The sequence below is a fragment of the Microtus pennsylvanicus genome, chromosome 7 (genome assembly GCF_037038515.1).
Source record: "Microtus pennsylvanicus isolate mMicPen1 chromosome 7, mMicPen1.hap1, whole genome shotgun sequence".
Lineage (NCBI taxonomy): Eukaryota > Metazoa > Chordata > Mammalia > Rodentia > Cricetidae > Microtus > Microtus pennsylvanicus.
In genome coordinates, this window is record NC_134585.1 from 46,822,828 (window position 1) to 46,843,659 (window position 20,832).

Below are 20,832 nucleotides of genomic sequence, written 5' to 3' on the forward strand. Positions count from 1 at the left end.
CCAGAACTTATTTTCTTCCATCTCCCCAGGTGATTTTAACATCTGGAACCAATTCTTTTCCCCCTCCATTGCCCACCATCATGCTAAGTAATAACAACTTTGCTTTACTTCTCCTTCATTCTCCGCATGTCTTAGGATGGTATTTATTAAATCTAAGCCCAATGCCACTTAATAATAGCTATGTAGTTTCTGACTAGTGGTGTAAGCTCTTCTTGCCTCAATTTCCTCATGGGAAACTCTACAGTCTTCATGGAAGACATGTGAAGAACATAATGTATGCAAAAGCAGCAGTAATGTCTTCACAACACAGTGCTGATTATCTCCCATCATATAAACTACAACAGATTTACAAAGGCAAGCCAAGACCCCGCTGCATCATCTCAGAGCTAGCTACTCTTATTTATTGGTAAAGTCTGCATTGAAAAGAGCATCTATCTCTGTGAGGTTGAGAAGACAATGAGGACAGCAGCCTGGGAAGCTTCCCTTTCACCTGCTTTTAATATCTGGGAAGCACTGTATTTTAATGTAGAACATCACACCTTTCCTTCTCCTGCCCCTGCCTGGTTGCGGAGTACTTCTAGCCTCCACCTTTCTGTCTCCCATGTTAAGAAAAAGATTCCAAATTCCGGTTGCTCTGGATTCTGAAAGATCACGGCAGGCTGACTAATTTTGCCCAGATTTTCTGTGAAGGCCCCACGTGTGCTGCAGTTTTGGGTTGCATAGTTGATTTAATCTCTGATTTTAGAGAAACGCGCAACTCTTTTTGTGGGACTCTGCATACATTTCTCTAGGGCAAAAAGTGTCCTACTTTTTCTCTCTGGTATCTGTTTAGTGCTAGGCCATTTTTTTTTCCCCATGTAAGACTTTACCCTCCATGAAATAAATGAAATCGCAGTTGGAAAGCAGCTTACTGGACAGACTTCTAGCAGCAAGATAAGAGTCACACCAGGCACATTCACTGAACAGTCCCCAGTCCTTTGCTCCCTTTCTCCTTGCTCTCTGTGTCTTTGGGCTCAGAGGATACCTTCATTTCCCAGCTAAGACACTGTGGCATCTAGACAGAGCCAGACCTTGCCTTAGTGTTGCATAGTTGGTTGTTTTTACTCTTTTGTTCTTTGGGGTCCACAACCCAGCTCTCAAATAAATACAACAGGAGACTTATGAATGCCTTACCTTAGCTTGTCTTGTTTTCTTGCTAGCTTTTTTTTTTTTTTTAGCTTAAATTATCCCATCTACCTTTTGCTTCTGGGCTTTTATCTTTCTCTATTTCTGTATACTTTTCTTTCTTTCTTACTCTGTTATTAGTTGTATAGGTGCGTGGCTGGCCTCCAATGTCCTCCTCTCCTCCTCCTTTTTTCTTGCTCCTTGATCCTTCTTCCTAGATTTTTCCTCCTATTTATTCTCTCTGCCTGCCCACCCTGCCTCTCCTTTCTTCTGCTTGGCTATTGGCTGTTCAAATTTTTATTAGACCAACCAAATGTTTTAGATGGGCAAAGTAACACAACTTCACAGAATTAAACAAATGCAACATAAAGGAATGCAACACATCTTTGCATCATTAAAAATAAATGTGCCACCACATAAACAAATGTAACACATCTTAAACAATATTCTACAACCGTGTTGTAGCATGAACACCTAAGCCATACTTGCACTTGACTCATGTGCTGTGCAATGATGTGGGATTTCCTTTTGTATGCTGTAATTACCATTAATGAATAAAGAAACGGCTTTGGACCTATAGCAGGGCAGAACTTAGCTAGGTGGGAAAAACTAAACTGAATGCTGGGGGATAGAAGGACAGAGTCAGAGATAAGCCATGGAGCTGCAGCTGGAGGCAGATGTGCTGAAACTTTGATGATAGGTCACGACCTCGTGGTGATGCACAGATTCATGGAGATAAGTTAAATTAAGAGTTAGCCAATAAGAAGCTAGAGCTAATGGGCCAAGCAGTGATTTAAATCATACAGTTTCTGTGTGATTATTTTAGGGCTAAGTGGCTGGGAACCAACAAGCAACCTCCTTACTCCAGTGCAAATTGATTTATTTCTCTGAATCTTGCTATCAACACTTCTAACAGTAATGGCTCATGAGGATGATTTGAGGAGATACACATAGTCCAAATAAACCCCAAACTTACACCAGGTGCATAGAAAGTCCTAACTAATAGGAATGTGGAGTGGTTTTTTTTGCTGCCTGAGAGAAGAATAACCAAAATGACAAATAGATGATTTTAAATTTACCAATTATTCCATACCATATTTAACAATCACTTTTTTGTTGGTTTAAAGCAGAGATTCATTTGATGGCTGATGATTTTCGTGAGCCTGCTTCCATAGAATATATATTTATGGGAGGACTTTTATACTGCTTATTTCTTCAACAATGGCTTCTGTAAGAATAGCATAGCTTTCCTAGGTCTGTATTCAATGATATCATGTTAGCAAGTCTCTGAACATTCATTTAACTGTAAAGAACATGACTGTTTCCTCAAGAAGTTGTTGGAAGCAATTCCCATCTGTCTGTCATAGCCTTATATTTTCTTTGTCACAATGATGCTAAGAGAACTTATGAAAACCAATTTATTACTGGTTTGATAAACCATGATTGTTTGAAGTCTGCTACATACTGCTAGTTGGATAGATTTAGATTCATACCCAAAGCTCTTTCTATGTGGATATTTACATCAAAATAAGAATCATGCTTCTTAGATTTGTAGTGAACACTAAATGCTAAAACCATGTGAAGGAAACACTAATTCACACAACCATGGTCACTGTATTAGCCAGGATTCACTGTAATAATGATTTTTAGTACATCACTCTTATACCTCAGTGGTTTGTAAAATGAGTATTCATATTAGACTAGGTTGAACCTGACTCCAGCTTGCTTGCTGGAGTCAAAAAACTTCTCAGCTTTTTCTGAATGTTTCTTCACTTAAGAATCCAAGTTCTTATAAATGAGGAACTATATAATAGAGAAGAGATGTGGAGAATACTTGGCAAGTATTTACATTACCAACTAACAAAAGCAATTACTACTTTCCATCCAAACATCACTAACCTAGAACACGTCACAAAACCGGCCTGAATAATAGGAGCCAGTAAAGTGTACTCTGAGTCTATGATGAGAGGCAGCAGACGATTCATGAATGATAACCCAGACTTCTTCAGAGAGGGTTGTAGGAACTCATGCTTTCTGCTGTCATCTCATTGATGTGACCATTGCCTCTTCCCCATACAAACAGTATTAAGACATTTACTCTGCATTCTTTCTTTGCATTTCAAATTATTTTAGATGATGTACTTTGTTTTCTTAACAGGTACTTTAACAAATCCCTTAGAAAAAGAACAAAGACTTCTGATTATCCTCAGAGCCTCAGAAGAAATCTTTTGTGACCATTTTGATGGAATACGTGTTGACCCAGGAACAATTGGTAAGAGTTAAATATAATGTACATTAACAATATGTGTGTCTATGTGTTTGCAAAACAAGAAAGAGCAAGACAGAAAGAAAGACAGTGGCAAGGGACTTTTATTTCTTAGACAGCTGCTAAATTCTGGAAAGTTTATATTTATTCTTTGCCTTTGAGATGTCCAATGTCCATTTACAGATATCATAACTATGACTCAGAAGTGATGAACTATGTATGTGTGATGACCAAAAGATCATTCACTGTTGATAGTGACATTGCCATAGTATTATAGTATAAAATCCTAAACTGGTCTACAAAACCAAAGACCAGGAACTCAAATTGGGACATCTTGTACTGACAAGATTCCAAATCAAGGGGTATTACAGAATAAGAGTGTTTCCCAATGGCACTGTGTAGACATTACTTACTATGTAAAAGGGAAACCTCTTGACTTGAAGTTGTTTCCCTTACTTTAAGAAAATTCATTCATTTCAAAACTATATCCCCTTTTACTTATTTTTTTCACTTCCCTATAAGAAGAGAGTTGAAAAGAGTCAGGTCATGATCATTTACTATGTTTTTGAGCATTGTATTGCTATATAGACTAGATGTATGTGTTACTGTCATGAGCCAGAGTCAGGATTTCATTGGAATTTCCTTTAGATTAACAGCTGTGATGAATGTTCAAAGTCACACACACACACTCACACACACACACACCCCACATGTATGACATTTCTTACCATATTAGGATAAATATTCAGATAGTGTGAGGTTCGTTAACTTACTTCCAAAATGTCTAACAATTGCTTTATAATATGTTGAAATGCTTTATAATTTCAAAATTTTTTTCTATAAATTCTGTTTATTTTATCTTTTCCATGGCATGCGTAGAAGAATTTTTAACCTTACAATTGACCAAGAAGAGAGATTATACTAAGGGCACTTGATTTGATACTTTTGTTCTATAACCACATCTGTTGAAACCTTCAGACTGGAGTCCATACAAATAAGCATGCTGACCCTGGCCCCAGCCCTGTGCTTTAAGCAGTGCCTTTCAAATTTTTCTAATAGCAGTTTAAACAAAGAATACACAATACACAGAATACTTAGCTTCTTTGGCATTATAAGCAAAAGGCAGGTTTTAATCATTTTAAGTCATTTATTACCTTCTTGAAGCAACTATGAAATGACACAGTGCTATTTTACAGTTAATCTTTGATGATAGAAATAAGCAAGAAATCTGCTTTTCCGGTTAATTGAATATTCAGGATAATCCAGATTTTAAAGATGTGAATTTTTTTGTAATAAACATTGTTGTGGGAAATCTCTTTAGCCACCCCAAAATTCTGTCTATCTAGGCACTTAGCATAAAAGATGGTTTTAGTTTTATGGTTTGATATTTTGTGACATGTAATTAACAAACTCTATCATGAAGAATTGATTCTAGGATGTGCTCTGAAGTAATATTCATTTTGCATCTACTAATCCTTATCTTTTATATTTTCTAACATATCTTTCTGAATTAGAGTACAGAAGAAATACAGACATTGGCACAAACACTTAATTAAGGTCGCAGTAATTATGATTTTATTGTTTTGGTCCACACTGGAAACAAATCCGATGCACACTGTTAACATTGCAATGGTGTTTACTTTTTTCATTCATGTCTTTTTTTTTACAAAATATTATGAATATTTAGGTTGTTAAATTAGTTGCTTGCAACAAAATGTTTCCATTTGTACAGGGTTATTCACATGATCCATTTGAAAGTAGGGTGAAAAGATTAAAACGTCATGTCAAGTACACATATTTCTAGACATATAACATATATAGACTTACAACATTTATAGCATATAACATAACAAATAAAACATTTATTGTCTAACTGACATAAATAAACATATGGTGACGCATGATTATTTTTTGTTCTACTACTGGAAAACATGCTCACATATTTTAGAACACAAGACTATGAGAAATTATACTTAATATGGAAATGGTGATGAAGTAATTTTGAGGAAATCCTCAAACAGCTGAAGGCATACATGCAGGCTGAATCTCCCTGATAAGACTATTACTTGCGAGTCTAAAACAAAACAGCATATCTGTCTGTTCCTGTTTCCCTGGATCATCTTTAGTGAGACAAATTATTAAATTTGAACACTGAAAACAAAATTGAGGTCCCATCTTCAGGAAATAGAATGAACCTTGCCTGTTGCACAGTCTAGGGTATATCATTAAATACCCAAACTGGTTGTCTTCCATCAGATCAAAGAAGTTTTGACGTCACCTTAAAAGCAGAAGGACATACCGCTTTAAATTGAACTGGCTCACCATTAGATGGTGTTTCTCCACTTTTAGATTTTCATTATGTTCTGTAGCTTTAATTTATCTGTAGGTCTTTGGGTTATATTTGACTTGTTATAATAGAAATATTCTTTTTTAAAGATAAGATGGACATAGTTAGATACGGATTATATGTCATGTATTTTTGTGTATGAACCTTTGAACCATATTTCACTTATCTGCCCTTAATTAAGATGGAAATATTTTCTTAGTGATTTGTTGATGCAATTTTTTAGGAGTTTATGGGAAACTTTCCCTTCACGGTGCTTATGCTAAGAAATCCTGGGTACACCTTGGAGCTGATATTGCACCGGGAAATGAGAGGTAAGAAAAGAATTAGAGATCTTTATTTGTTGTTATTGTTTCATTTAGTTCTTTGTGATGTTTTATTGCCATATGAAATACTGAGCAACATCATTGAAGGCAGGGTGACTAGAGAAATTAAACATGTAACACAGTAAAAGGACAAAAGGAATGAAATGTTGGGGAAACACACTGTATACTAAGGAGTGTAGTAATAGGAGTGGCGGGGCTGTGTCCCCAGCACCCCGGCCGCCTGCTAGCTTATGCCCCGAAATAACAACACACAAACTGTATTCTTTTAAACACTGCTTGGCCCATTAACTCTAGCCCTTACAGGCTAATTCTCATATCCCGATCAACCCATCTCTAATAATCTGTGTAGCATCAGTCTTACCGGGAAAGATTCTAGCCTACATCCATCCTGGGTCTGAGCTTCATGCGTCTGCCCGGGAGAGGGGAGCATGGCCTCTCTGAGCTCACTTCCTCTTCCTCCCAGCATTCTTTTTGTTTACTCCACCCACCTATGTTCTAACCTATCAGGGCAAGCAGTTTCTTTATTTAATTAACCAATGACCTTCCTCCATCAAAGGAGTAGTTTTAGAGAATGCATACTTTTTTCAATAATGTATAGAACTATGGGTTCCTTGAGATAAGACAAAGAGTACGAATTGAAAATGCAATAGTGAGGATTGACAAGGCACCATAGAGACACTGACAGAAATAAGGGCAAGGCAAAGCTTATGAAGATGAAGGATGGATCCATCACTTCTTGAAGTGAACAGGTCATATGAAGAGCAAACTGACAGAGATCTTCCAGAACTTTGAAGACAAGATAAATAGATGAAAGTAACAGAAGATGCGATACTCTAAGTGAAACCCAGACAGTGGAAAGCTCCTCCAGGAAACTGTTCTTAATACAAAACAGGCCATCTCCATCAGAAAGAATAACAGAAACTCTCACTGGTTAAAACCAAGAAGAGTAATTTTAATATGGATAGCGGATATTAAGTATAATTATTGTAACATTATGTGACTCTGATGGTACAGAAAGAAAATTGATTTAATAAAGAAAAACAGGGGTTTGTTAGTATGTAAATTCCAAAGAACATGGAGTTTTGATGTCCAAGGGTAAGAGAAGGATCCTACAACTCCAGGAGAAGGAGAAATGGCCATTTCATTCATATATATGTATATGAAGTACATATGATATATATATATATATATATATATATATATATATATATATACTAGTATGTATGTAACTTGCATGTATTTATATATGTAAGTGTATTTCATATATTTTGGATGGTGGTGGTACATCCCTTTAATCCCAGAACTAGTAAAGCAGAGGTAGTCAGATCTCTGTGAGTTCAAGACCAGCTTGGTCTACGTATTGAGTTCCAGGACAACCAAGGCTATACAGAAAAACCCTATTTTGAAAAAACAATCAACCAACCAACCAACTAACAAACAAGCAAACACCCCAAATCATATATATTTGAATATTTACATTCATTCTATATGATCATTTCTATTACCTACTCTCATTTAAATCTCTCAGTGGAATTATATGAGTGAGGTTATTATCATCATTTTGCTTAACTGGAGTCACAAAAGTTAAAAGTATTCCTTTATAAAGCTAGAAGTTCTGATTGACTATTTCTTGGTTTGTCTAATCCTTTAGCTTATCTAAAAATTAGAAATATTCAGAAGGCCTAGTTCAGGCCCATGCAGGTTCTCTAGCTGTCAGTCCAGAGTCCATGGACTCCCATTACCTTAGGTCATCTGTCTCTGTGGTTCCCAATCATGATCTTGATGCTCCCTCTCCCTTGCTCCTATGATCCCTTCCCCCTCTCTTCAGCTGAACTCCAGGAGCTCAGTCCAGTGCTTGGCTCTGGATCACTGCAACTGCTTCCATCAGTTACTGCATGTAGGGTCTGTGATGACAATTAGGGGAGACACTAATCTGATTAGGGGAAAACCAGTTCAGTCACCCTCTCTGCTATTGCTAGGAGTCTTAGCTAAGGCTATCCTTGTGGATTCCTGGGAATTTCCCTAGCACTAGGTTTCTCCCTCTGAATGTAGGTGACAGTTATATGGCTTGATCTGTTGGGGGAGGCGCTGGCAGTAGGACCAGGACTTAACAAGGGTGCATGAACTGGCTTTTTGGAGTCCATTCCCTATGGTGGGATACCTTGCTCAGCTTTCGTACAGGGGCAGGGGCTTATTCTGAGGAGAGGATGAGGGGTGGAATGGTGAGAGGAGCAAGGATGGAAGAAAAAGAGAGAGGGGAACTGGTATTTAAAATGAAAAAAATAAAATAGAAATATTAAAAATAGCATTTCCTAGAATGAGTCTCAAAGAGGATTGTTCTAATGAAATTGTATGAAAAAGTCTAATTATCATAGTGTATTGTTTTATGTGTTGTATGACTGTTTTCTCCAAATTGAAACATCCCTTTCTGGAGGGAGGAGGAGGGTTCATAAGACTTGGGGAGTTTGCCACGCTCAAACTTGTCATTATGGTAAGCAACCAGTGAGGTGGGATCATCGTGAGTTCAAGGCCAGCCTGGATTATGCAGTGAGGTCTAGGCTAGCTCCAGAGTGAGAAACATCCTACATCGTTATTCAGAAAACTCACAGATCTCAGGCTACTCTTGAGTCTTGCAAGAGTCACACAGCCATTTGCAGGGCTACTTATGAGGAAGTAATTGCTGGGAGAGAAAAAGCCATAGCTGAAGTTACTTGGTTTCCCCAAGACTCTTCCATAACTAAGAATGCTTTCCTTAGTTGTCACCCATGCTGGGAAGGCTTGGCAGTGGTACAGCTTCTTTGAGTAACTTCCGCTGTCCTTTGTTTCTTACCTACATTCCTGTAAGCGACCACAGTAACATCGATTTATCAAGCTAGGTAAGTGCAGAGAGGGGGACAGAGACTGGTCCCCGAGGACAAGAGTGGCAGAAAAGACAGAGAGAGTGAGAAGAAGGGAGAGAGAAAGAAAAAGAGAGAGATATGGGAGCAGGGCAGGCCAACCTTTTAAAAGGAAACATAGCAAATGTGCATTAAGAGTACTCTTAGGAGCTGCAACTGAGGGAGTATCCTGTCAGGACCCTTAGGGCAGGCCATTACAGATACCTAAATACTAACATCCTCCCTTTTGTTTATTATAAAAAGCTGCCTTAGATGGGGGTAGCAGGTGAGGCAGGGATGAGGACGCTGTGTTCTCGAGACTGCTTCATGCTGAGCTGGGGGTGCTGCAGTCTTTGGGGTACCTGAGAAAGCTGGGGTGTTGTCCATGTCCTGGAGTAGCTGGCTGTTTAACTTCACTGTCCAAGCTCTATGGAACTTTCAGGTGCCACTTGGACCTGGCAAAATACTATTCAAGATGGTTCCAAGTCAACTCCCTTGAGCTCACAAGAAACATACAGAATTAAACAGGAGTTAATTAAAAGAAAAGAAAAACTGGTGTGTGGCGAGCAAGACAAAGCTGGCGTCTCCATCTGACCCACATGGTGTAGCAAACAAACAGAGAGGGAGAACAGACAAACACAAGCAGGTTTTGGAGCAAAGGAAAAGAAAGAAAGTGGAGAATTCTTTCTCTGTTCCCAACTGTATGGTATAAGGAATAGTGAGGTCAGATTTGATTTGAAAGGAATGGTTAGTGGATCTATAAAAGACTCCCAATAGGAACGAGAAGGTGTATGGCAGAGTTCCCAAGGATGAGGCAGAGAAAGATAAAGAAGATCCAAGGCCTGAATTTAGTGGCATCCCAGGGAGCCAGGGAGTGTAAGACTCAGCGGGCACAAGCTATTTCAGTAAGAACACATAAGAACAGGGGTCAGGGCTCTGAGCATGAGAAAGACACAGTTCCTGGTACCAGGACTTCGAGAAAAGTCAGAAAGCAAGGAAAGAACTGTGCTTGAGATAGGAAGCCTCAGGTCCAGGGAAATATTCAGAGGTGGATAACCCCACCAGAACCCAATTGCTGGTATTGAATGGAAGGCCAAACCATCAGTGAAGGAGAAAGCAGATTTGTTGCAGGTGGAAGAGAGCAGATCAGAAAGCTAAGGGATAGTTGGGCCAGATCTATCTAACTGCAAAGATGAGTTTAGAAGCCCTCAAATCAAGCACTGAATGCGAAAGTTGGAGGTGTAGATGATATCAAAGTTCCCTTGAGTGTGGTAGATAAATGAGACCCAAATGGTCTGTGCTTCCTAGCATCCCAGGAATTCAGAGAGGGTTGATTTTGAGAAAGCACTGGCTGCTTCAGTGTTTCCTCAAACCCAGAACAGGGGCCAAGGCCTCTGAGTCTGAGAAGGCCACAGTTGCCTGGTACCGGAATTTAAGGAGGTGAAAAGGTGAGAAACCATCTTTGAGAGACAAGTTCTCGCTTGAGGAAAATGGCCAGAGGTGGAGAAGAGGGGGCTCACCAATGGTGCCAGTGTTAGACGGAAGAGCCCAGTCATCCATTAGCTGCAAAGCTAGGATGTTCTATGTAGACTGTGTTCCAGGGTTGCGGTGTGCTCCAAACTGCTGGCAGTCAGGAGAAAGTACCGGGAGAGCCTTTCCTGGTCAGGGGAACCAGTGTTGTAATCTAAAAAACAATGTTGGGAAGAGAAGTTACCCCGTGCAACAAGGCTCACCTAGGAGGTTTAATGGAAGGGGAGAGAGAAGTGGCAGAGAAGGGGCCAGAGAGGGGAGCAGACATCAGTCTCTGGGGACAAGAGTGGTGAAAGAGAAGAAGAGAAAGAGAGAGAGAGAGGGAGAGAGAGAGAGAGAGAGAGAGAGAGAGAGAGAGAGAGAGAGAGAGAGAGAGAGAGAGGAAGTGGGCAGGCTGACCCTTTGAAAGGAAGCATAGCGAATGTGCACAGTGGGTGTTCTTAGTGGCTGCAGCGGAGGACATATTCTGTCAGGAGCCTAAAGGCAGGCTAGTACAGATGTTTAAATAATGTCTCTCTCAATAAAAATATCTCATTCCTTGCTCTCATCTCGGTCTTTCCTCCATCTCAACTATCTCTCAAGTTCTTATCCCCTCTCCTCTTGCCCCCTCCTTTTACTCTTCTACCTTCCCTCCTCTCCCACTTTCACACTTCCAATTTTGTTAGGCAATGCCAGGTGGATCTATATGTTTTTCTTAAGATTCACCTTGTTCATTAGCTTCTCTAGGGTCATGAACTCTAGGCTCGCTATCCTTTGCTTTATAACTAGTATCCACTTATGAGTGAGAACATACCATGTTCATCTTTCTGGGTACACATGCCCTTTGACGCATTGACTTCACTTTCTTTTGGTGTGTATTCTATGGTGGTATTTCTAAGTCAATTAACTTTTTTTTTTGGGATTTTTGAGACAGGGTTTCTCCGTAGCTTTTGGTTCCTGTCCTGGAACTAGCTGGAGCTAGACAAGGCTGGCCTCGAACTCACAGAGATCTGCCTGCCTCTGCCTCCCGAGTGCTGGGATTAAAGGCGTGCACCACCACCACCCAGCTCAATTAACCTTTTTAATTTTTACGTTTTTTTCCACTCTTTTTCCAGTATATATTATATGAATGTATGCGTATGTGTATATGCAAATGCACATACCTATTTATGTTTGAACTTAGGATCCAGAGGATGGTGATTGAGGTCCTCCTCTGTTACTCTCCACCTTAAATCAGGTTCCATGAACCAGAGGCTCTAGAATCCATGAAGTCCCAGCAATAATTCTGTTTCAGCTTCTCTTGGAGCTGGATGTCACAGGTGTGCACAAGGCAGCTGGCTTATCACCTTGAGTCTGGACTCTGTTATTAATGGCAGAGCCATATATCTGTCTGCTGCGTCCTATTTTCTATAACAGCTATGCTGATTTAAATTTCTACCAGTGGTACACAATGGATCCCTCTTTCTTCTTATCCTTGCATCACGTATTATCTTGCATCTTTTTTCTAACAGACGTTTTAACAGGTTCAAATTGTTTTGAGTGGCTTATGAATACAGGCTGTTATCTACAAAGAAATTACTCACTGAAGAACAAATAACCATTTATTATGTTACCATTTCCCCAGGACCCAGACCTTTAATTTGAACACCACCACTGATAGTATCTGCTCTGTTGGTTCTTGTATCACATTAGTGATGTGCTTTTGAGATATCTTGTGTTTAGAATATCTTTCTTTCCTCTCTTCTAAGCACTGCACGCAAGACTTTGTGTAACAAATCTAGTATTTCAAACTTAGACGATCAAATAAGAATATTAGATATTGTATATCATTGCACACCATCCTACTTATCTTGGGAGATTCAACCATTTTTTTCTTAATTTTGCACTCAATTGCTTAATCAGAACAACCACTAGGACATGATTTTATGGTTTAAAATTTTAGGGAATCATAAAACATATGATTTTTATTTTTAAAAATACTAAAAATAATTTAAGACATAACAAGTTGATAAATAGTAATGCTTCCATAGACCCGTGGCTTGATATTCCCTAATGGTAACATCTTGTGTAGTCATAAAACATTGGTGTGGTTCTTAATGAATGATGGGTAAGCTATTTAAACTTCACTACGCTGGAGAGAGGAAATGTTTAGTGTAATCTGTAGCATCTAGGAAGAGCACAGCAAAAACATCCAGCTCGTATCTGCTTGCGTCTTTTCTAGAACTTAGAGCATGTTAGCTCAACTGTATATTTTCTAATATCTCAGCATTTCCCCCTCAAGTTAAATTTTAATCAATTTTTTACATACTATTCAAAATTTGTTATTACCATAATTATGAATACATATTAGAACATAGAGTCAGCGTCCCTTTTCCCACTTACTAGCAATTAGTGATCCTGTGTACAGCTTCTAAAAGGAATTCTTAGGATCTAGTGAAGCACTGTGTCCTAGCCTCAAATGGACAACTCTTCCATGGAGGTTAAACACTCAACTTTAGGAATAAGGAAGAAAAGTACTCTATAATGAGAAGGCTTCAACAGTGAGATTCACTTATGATTTACTAAATGTATAACTTTGCTAAATTGCCCTCTTGAGTAATAGTTTCTTTTCCTGTAATTATGAGAGTAATAGTGCCTAGCTAATATAATAATTATACAAATCAAATGCATTAATGAATGGGAATTATAGCTCAATTTCTAGCACAAAATCTGACAGGGATGCTTATAGGCACTCAAACTTCTGTTAGGGAAAGAAAATGAACACTTCTTGATTCATTTTGGATTGGGGCCAATCGAGCCCCTCCCTCCAGTTTCTAAATTTTTGTACTTCTCTAATTTGACCTCATTTTTCTACTCAAGAACAGTTCCCCACAGCTGTAGACTATGTGCATTCGCAGAGTCACTGAGTTTTATCTAGCTTCCCAATCTGAGGGGGCATTACTCCCCCTTTGTGTTCGTTCATAGACTAGGTTAATCTCATTCATTTTTAGTATAGGGTAATGTTTGGACTAATAAATTACACCATATTCATGTTTCCATTAATTAGTGATGAATACTATTAAAGAAGAGAAGGCAAGACACCAGTCTGGGGTCTAAAGTTTGATATGTCAGAAGTTTGATGATTAAGGACTTGGTCTTCCTTCGAGAAGACTTCTTGAAGCACAGTAATGCAAGTCAGTATCCTTTAAAATGAATTGTCTGCAGGAGAGGAAGCAGACACATTTGATCAGAGTAGAAGGCTCAGGAAAGGCCACTTGCAAAGGAGGACTTACCTTTTTCCATAAATTACATTTGGGTTCTCTTGATATTGAGTATCCTGTGGGTTTTGACAAATATATGAAGGTATCAATTTACTTCTCTACAGTGCTCTAAAGCCATCCTAAGCTCCATTTGAGCTGAGGCATGTCTCAGTTATAAGGAAATTTATTGACTATTATGGTTGTCTATTATCTGAAGACCTTCATTCAATAACTGTAAATACTAATGAGAAGACTCTCTAGGTGATCTAGATCATGATTAGAAAACCGTGTTACTGTCTATTACGGGTTGCCTGTGTTGTGGCTTGAACTAACAGTTGTTTTTCTGACCCATCTTCTTGTGCACCTCACCCCTTATCTTGTCTCCCCCCTTCCTTTATCCTCTTCTCCCCATTCCCTTTTTATGGTATTAAACCCTAGACCTTGGATCTGTGTGGCAGACACTGCTACTATGCTACATCCGAAGCTGTTAGCATAGTGTGCTATTCATTAAGTAAGAAAACACATTTCTAAGTGAAAAAAATTATAGGTTAATATTTTAAGAGACATTCTTTGTCTTCCATTTTGTGTGTGTATTATTTTTACTTTAAAAATGAGGCATATTATTTGATAGTTGCTTTAAAAAATTCAATACATTAGGAAGAAAGTTCTTTGTAATTCAGTTATGCCAAATATTGAATTTTTAGATGACTATATAGTATTCCCTTGACTTTTGCTTCCATAGTTTTATTATTATTTGAGGACTTGCAATAATATAACTGAATTGTGTAACTACTGCTCCCCCCCCATTACTCATTAACAGCCAGGGAAGACCCTGGCAAGGTGATGCTATTTAGTCAAAATATCTCTGGACTGGGTCAGGAATCTTACTTCATCTAACCTAGTCTTTGACTCCATTTGATTATCCACCCTTGAGTTACTATTTAATCTTCGTTGTCAAAGTTTCTTTTTCCTTCCTTTCTTTTTTCCTTCCTTCCTTCCTTCCTTCCTTCCTTCCTTCCTTCCTTCCTTCCTTTCTTCCTTCCTTTCTTTCTTCCTTCTTTTCTTCTCTCCTTCAGTCCTATTCACTAAGAAAAAGCCATACATCTACGACAGGTCGAAGAGAAAATGAATTTAATGTGAGTCTAAGGAAATGCATCTACAAAACTCCCACTGACTTATAGAGTTAAAATCACAATGCTTAGAATAGCGCACCAGAGTAATAGACACCCACTATTCCACACAATGCAATTTGGATGGCAGGGTGAGATAGGAACATCTAACAACATCACTGATGATACAAAGCTTGAAAAACCAAACAGCTTTTTGAGGTTGCACAGATGGAACTAGAATTCTAACGACTCATAGCAGTATCTATATTAGGATTTTTGTATATATTGTCAAGTATAATTTACCTTCAGAAGACATGAAAAAATATCTTTATTACTCAAATTGTTTCATTGTCAAGAAGGGAGTTGGCTTTTATCCCAAACACATGAAGGTGTGATTACTAATCTCCGCCACGTTACTGGGAATACAGGAATGAACCACATGCCTGGCTTTGTAAAATGTGGTTTCTGGGGACCAAATTAAGGTCTTCATACTTTCAAAACAAGGACTTTATTAACCCAGGATTTTCTCCATGCACAAGAGTCAATGTTCAACCAAGCTTTTTTCTTGGATTTTATTTTGCTTCCCCTTTTAGTTTCCATAGTGAGATTTGCTTATTTTTATTTATTTTGTGTGTTTTACTTTTTCTTGGATTACTTTTTGATCGCTGTTGTTTTGTTAGTATATCTGACACCTGCTTTCTGAGTTTATAGATTTATAGTAGATGATGAAGTGAATTGGCAACCCCACGACAAAATCGTCCTCAGCTCTTCTTCTTATGAGCCTCATGAGGCAGAGGTCCTCACAGTCAAGGAAGTCAAGGGCCATCACATCAGTATCTATGAACGTCTTAGACACCGACACATTGGTAAGCTTTGCTTTATTGGTTAAAGGAAATGGGTGGGCCATGAAGGATCGGCTTGACAGACCGCCCAGCCATAGTGTACTTGTTTAATATTAAGAGTGGAAGGAGGTTTCCTGATTACTGCCCTGCACTTATCTTAGAAACTTTTCTCAATTTTCTTCCCCTCTTTTCCTCCCTTCTTTTCATATCCTCTCCCTTCTCCTTCCCTCTCCTCTCCTCCTTCTTTCCTTGCTTCTGCCTTTTAATGTTTTTTGTTTGTTTGAGACAGGGTATGTTTAAGTAGTACAAGCTTGCTACTCAAACTCATTCTCTTACTTTAGTGCTCCAGTGCTGAAATTATAAACATACATGCCCCATACCTTTGTACCTGGTTTACTATTTTTTTATTTTATTTATATATTGAGACAAGGTCTCATTATATTGTCCTGGCTGTCTTAGAACTTGCTATGTGGACCAGGATGGCCTAAAGCTCAAAGAGATCTATCTGACTCTGCATCCCTGGTGCTGAGATTAAAGCTGTGCACTATCATACTTGACATATTGTTTACCTTCAAAATAATGTTTAGATATAACAGACATTTAATTGCTCATAATGACAAGTCTAAGAGTTGAAGTGTATTTAAAAATCAGATAGTTTTTGACTAAGTCAGAAAAAAAACTCTTTGACACTAAGTATCCAGTTCATTTCATTTCATTGAATCCTGGGTCCCTTGGAATACAATGGATAGTATAAAAAGTCACTTTACTTTATATAGGAATGTATGCTTCTTGACACAAAATACATTTTATATATTGTCTAGTAAGATGATCAAGAAAGAAGGAAACAAACAGAAGAAACAGGAAAACTCAGATACCTTTTTGTAAAAACAGGAAGTAAGTTTGTTATAGAAATAATAGCCATCAAAGAAAACCATCCTCCTGTCATGCATGAAAGAAGTTTAACTCAGGAGTGATAATTAATAAAACATGAAAAATAAGCATCAGTGAATTTTTATCAGATATAAGGGGAGTGTAAATGTTCACCAAGACTGTCTAAAGTCTTTGGACGTTATTGTATCAGGGTTAACACTTCCTCCTCCACTTACTATTGTTGTTGAAGCTGGATTTTTCTATGTTACTTGGACTGGTCTTGAATTTCTGAGCTCTAGACATTCTCCTTCCTCAGCCTCCAGTTAGCTAGTACTATAGGCATGTTTCACTATGTCCAGCTTGATTTTCTATTTTAACAGCATAGCATGGAAAAGAGAAATCTTTATTAACCCTCGGAAACTGGAGTCACCATAAAATGTTAGTGGAAATAGGGAAACAAAGCTCCCCCTTACTTCCTGCTCAAGTTGACGGTCCAGGTTGCTGACGGCAGAAGCTCATCAGGAGAGGAGGTTACTGAGCTTAGCACCATCCCTTCTATGCCCTTCATTCTCTGACATTAATGTTTACTCTCTCCCACTGCCTCATCTGACCTGGCATTCTTTACTCCTATGATGGAAGTGTATGGACGATGTGTAGTCAAATGCCACAGCCTCACACTGATGCAAGAAAGGAAGGACCGTGTGGCCTCTACTAACTAGACAAATCTGTGAGCAAGTGGCCTGCCCTAGTACCCAGAGATACTGAGAAGAAATGAATTATTGCTCACACATTCTCTTTGATCCCAAAGAGGGACAAGTGAACAGGTTTTTCATTTCTTGACTGACATCTGTGGAGTGTGCCTGAGGAAAGGCTGGCTTTCATGTTGGGGAGGACTTCTAACAGCAATAGGAACTTTCATTTGTGAGGTACAGTAGGGTCCCCAGCTGGTGGTTTCCAAGGCAGCCAGTTAAAAGTTGTTTGCCTCTGACCCCTGCTTCTCCAGGAAGTGCCCATATCACGGAGGATGGTCAGCGCATTCCATTGGCTGCTGAGGTTGGACTGTTGACTAGGAACATTAAAATTCAACCTGACTCATCCTGTAGAGGGAGACTCCTGGTGGGGTCCTTCAGGAAGTCTAGCAGAGAAGAGTTTTCCGGTAAGTGAAATGAAATTTTCAATCTCGTAGCATTACAGTTTAGCTACTAAGAATTCTGAACCACTCATCTGAGGCTCTCAGAAACTTCAGCTGCGAGAATTTTCACTTTTAATGCAAAATGATCGAATTAGGTGGCTTCTTTGTGCTCCAGGAAGCTATGAATTTTCAGCCCTAGTCTTCACTAAATTAGCAGTGTGAAGTTAAATAACATCCTTGAGATGAGCGCATATGTGTCTTTTAACCTCAAGGAAAACACCTTCGGCAGATGGGAATTTCCCTCTGCTTGGAAATGACAGATGACTTCATAACTGTTTGAATTTTGTCACTTTCCTAATTTTCTCTTACATTTTCCCAGTAGTATGCAATATCTAGTGTTAGACATGAGTCATGCTACAAACGAGTGGCTGCAATTTAAATACGAATAATTTCCATATCTTAAAAGTGTTTTAAAGATCAGTTCAATCATTTTAAAAGATCAACGAAATCTTTTACTTCGAAATTTCTGCTTCACCTCTTTTAGAATCTTGCAAAATTGATGACCTTTTTTATTAAATGTTCTGGTTATAGTCTTGCAAATCTCTTCGTGATCAAATAGTTTGATAGATGTTGTCAGGATTGCTCCATCTTTGGAAACCACTGTGTGTCTGTCCATCATGATCCGAACTTATTTATAAAAACACTTCCTTTGATTCTTAGGAATTTACTCGGTTATTTCTTGGAGCACACATCCACTGCAGATTAATTCTATTTTCTTTTACCTAAAAATGTAGATTTTCTTCTACTATTCCCTAAAGGATATTTGTTTTTTCTTTCTTTTTAAAAATGTTTGTTATTAGAAAATGTCTGGATAAATCTAAAAATGATTCTTCTATGCTATAGTTTCTATAATTAAAGGAAATAACTTATTTTTCTATGAGATTTTTCTTCTGCAAGATAAAATGAGGATGCAAAGCAAGTGATGAGCACAATATAATGAAGGAGAGGAGACAGAAGAAAGTTCCCACACAGCTAAAAATCTCCTCTCTTTATGTGGGGGCTGTCATTTCTACTCTAAGATGGAAGTTATAGGTGTCTATTATTCATTTGTACACCTCTTAAACATAATCAGAGATGGTTCTTTGTGCAGTGGGCAATTAAAATAGAAACACTAAACTGTGTAGGGTAGTATCTGGGAAGTGTTCAGCCCAAAGTGGTAGATCAACATCACCCCCTGTCTTAGTTAAGGTTCCTATTGCTGTGAAGAGACACCATGACCACGGCAGTTCTTAAATAGGAAAACATGTAATTGTGGTGGTTTGCTTACATTTCAGAGGTTCAGTCCATTATCATCATGATGAAACATGGTAGCAAGCAGGCAGACATGGAGCTGGAAAGGTAGCTGAGAGTTCTATATCTTTCAGGCAACAGGAAGTGAACTGTCTCATTAGGCGTGGCTTGAGCATATATGAGACCTCAAAGTCTGCCTCCACAGTAACACACTTCCTCCAACAAGACCACACCTACTCCAATAAGATCACACCTCCCATTAGTGCCACTATCTTTGGGGGGGGGGAGGTTGTTTTCTTTCAAGCCACCACAACCCTCATCACTCCAATATTCAGGGACAGAGAAAGGAGTAGAAAGACTAAAAGGGTTAGAGGTTGAGGAAAATTAGATCAAAACCATATCTTTAAGGCATGATAAGACCACCATACTCAATAACTCCCAGAAGCTGTAGTTGCCTGTGTAAAACATGTACAAGATCAAGCCAGTCACTATTACTATATGAACCTCGTCTCCCAAACTGAACAGCCATTGACAAATGATGGCTTCTTGGTAAGAGAGAGTCTCTTGTCTTTAATGGTGTGCCTAGTGGGTTGAGTACATTCCAGTGTAAGTCCCCTTACCCAGGACTTTATGAGTAGCACTAATTTGACTAACTGGGTTCAAAATACATTGTATGTATTTACGAAATTCTCAAAGACAATATAACAATATCTATGTTTTTAAAGAGAAGAAAGTAATTTTGTCCTTATGTATAATAAACATTCAGAGATGGCTTGGAAAAAAGTCTTCTAACCTAGCATAATCAGCATGGGATGATTCTTGGAATCATCCATTTATTATTTTTGGAATATTTTTATTTTAAATCAGAAGTTTATAATTTCTAGTGAATAGAAAAAAACACTTTTCATAAGCTCTGTCTCTATGTGTCCTTACTAGAGGTGAGTGTGCTCACTAGGAGGAAAATTACCAGCATTTGGTGGTATTTATTGGGGGATTTTCTGAAACTCAATGGATAGTTGCCAAATGCACAGGGCAAGCAACATATAAGAAAGAAATGTCTGGCTCAAGGTAACATGAGGTTTAAGTTGGACAATCTTGTTCTAGAAGACAGAGACAAAATCTGGAGTGTGGTCTTTTAGAAATGATTGTGGTTGGGACATCAGAGCATCATAGAAACCAAGCTAATGAAAACCATTTCACCATAATAGGTCAGAAAGACAAATCTTACAGTTGAGGGCAAAGCCTGAGAGAATCCTACATCTCTGTAGTTGCTAACCTATAGGTTTTACCACCGAGAGGGAGAGAGAGAGAGAGAGAGAGAGAGAGAGAGAGAGAGAGAGAGAGAGAGAGAGAGAGAGAGAGAATCATATGAGATGCTTCTCAGGACTGAACAGTTCTGGATTTTCCATAGTGGAAATTTTTTCCTGTTAATGATCCATTTCTGTCCAGTATACAGTCCAGGTTCTCATACTACATTAAGAAAGAATCCTTGCTTTTTAAAATAACCCATGTTATTGCAGACGGGGGGGGGAGAGTGTAATAGCCAGTGGACCCAAAAGTTTGCTGTGAGACTGTCTAAACATGAGTGGAATAAGGATGACAATAAAAAAAACATGCCACGGTAAAGCAAGGGAGGACCATGGCGCCTGCACAAAGAATAGCAGGCAATTATGAAATTCTAAAAGCTGGAGAAACAGCCTCCCTTAGGGAAGAGCAAACCAACTGGTTCTCCAATATTAATGGCCAGTCTTGGGAATGTACAAATGGGTAATAATATATAGACTGAGAAGGTTATATTTAGGAAAAAAAGATTGCATGGGAATTTGAAAGAGAGAAAGGAGGGGATCTATACATGCAAACAAAAC

The 20,832-nt window shown here is 38.6% G+C and overlaps 1 protein-coding gene across 1 annotated transcript in view; it reads left to right on the top strand.

Moving 5' to 3' along the window:
- Pkhd1 (PKHD1 ciliary IPT domain containing fibrocystin/polyductin) overlaps positions 1-20,832 on the top strand; it is a 419,145-nt gene that overhangs the window by 290,950 nt on the left and 107,363 nt on the right. Inside the window, exons 53-56 of the mRNA XM_075978902.1 lie at positions 3,323-3,436; positions 6,001-6,088; positions 15,545-15,699; positions 17,549-17,701. Coding sequence (XP_075835017.1) covers positions 3,323-3,436; positions 6,001-6,088; positions 15,545-15,699; positions 17,549-17,701 — 510 coding nt within the window. The remainder of the gene's footprint in view (positions 1-3,322; positions 3,437-6,000; positions 6,089-15,544; positions 15,700-17,548; positions 17,702-20,832) is intronic.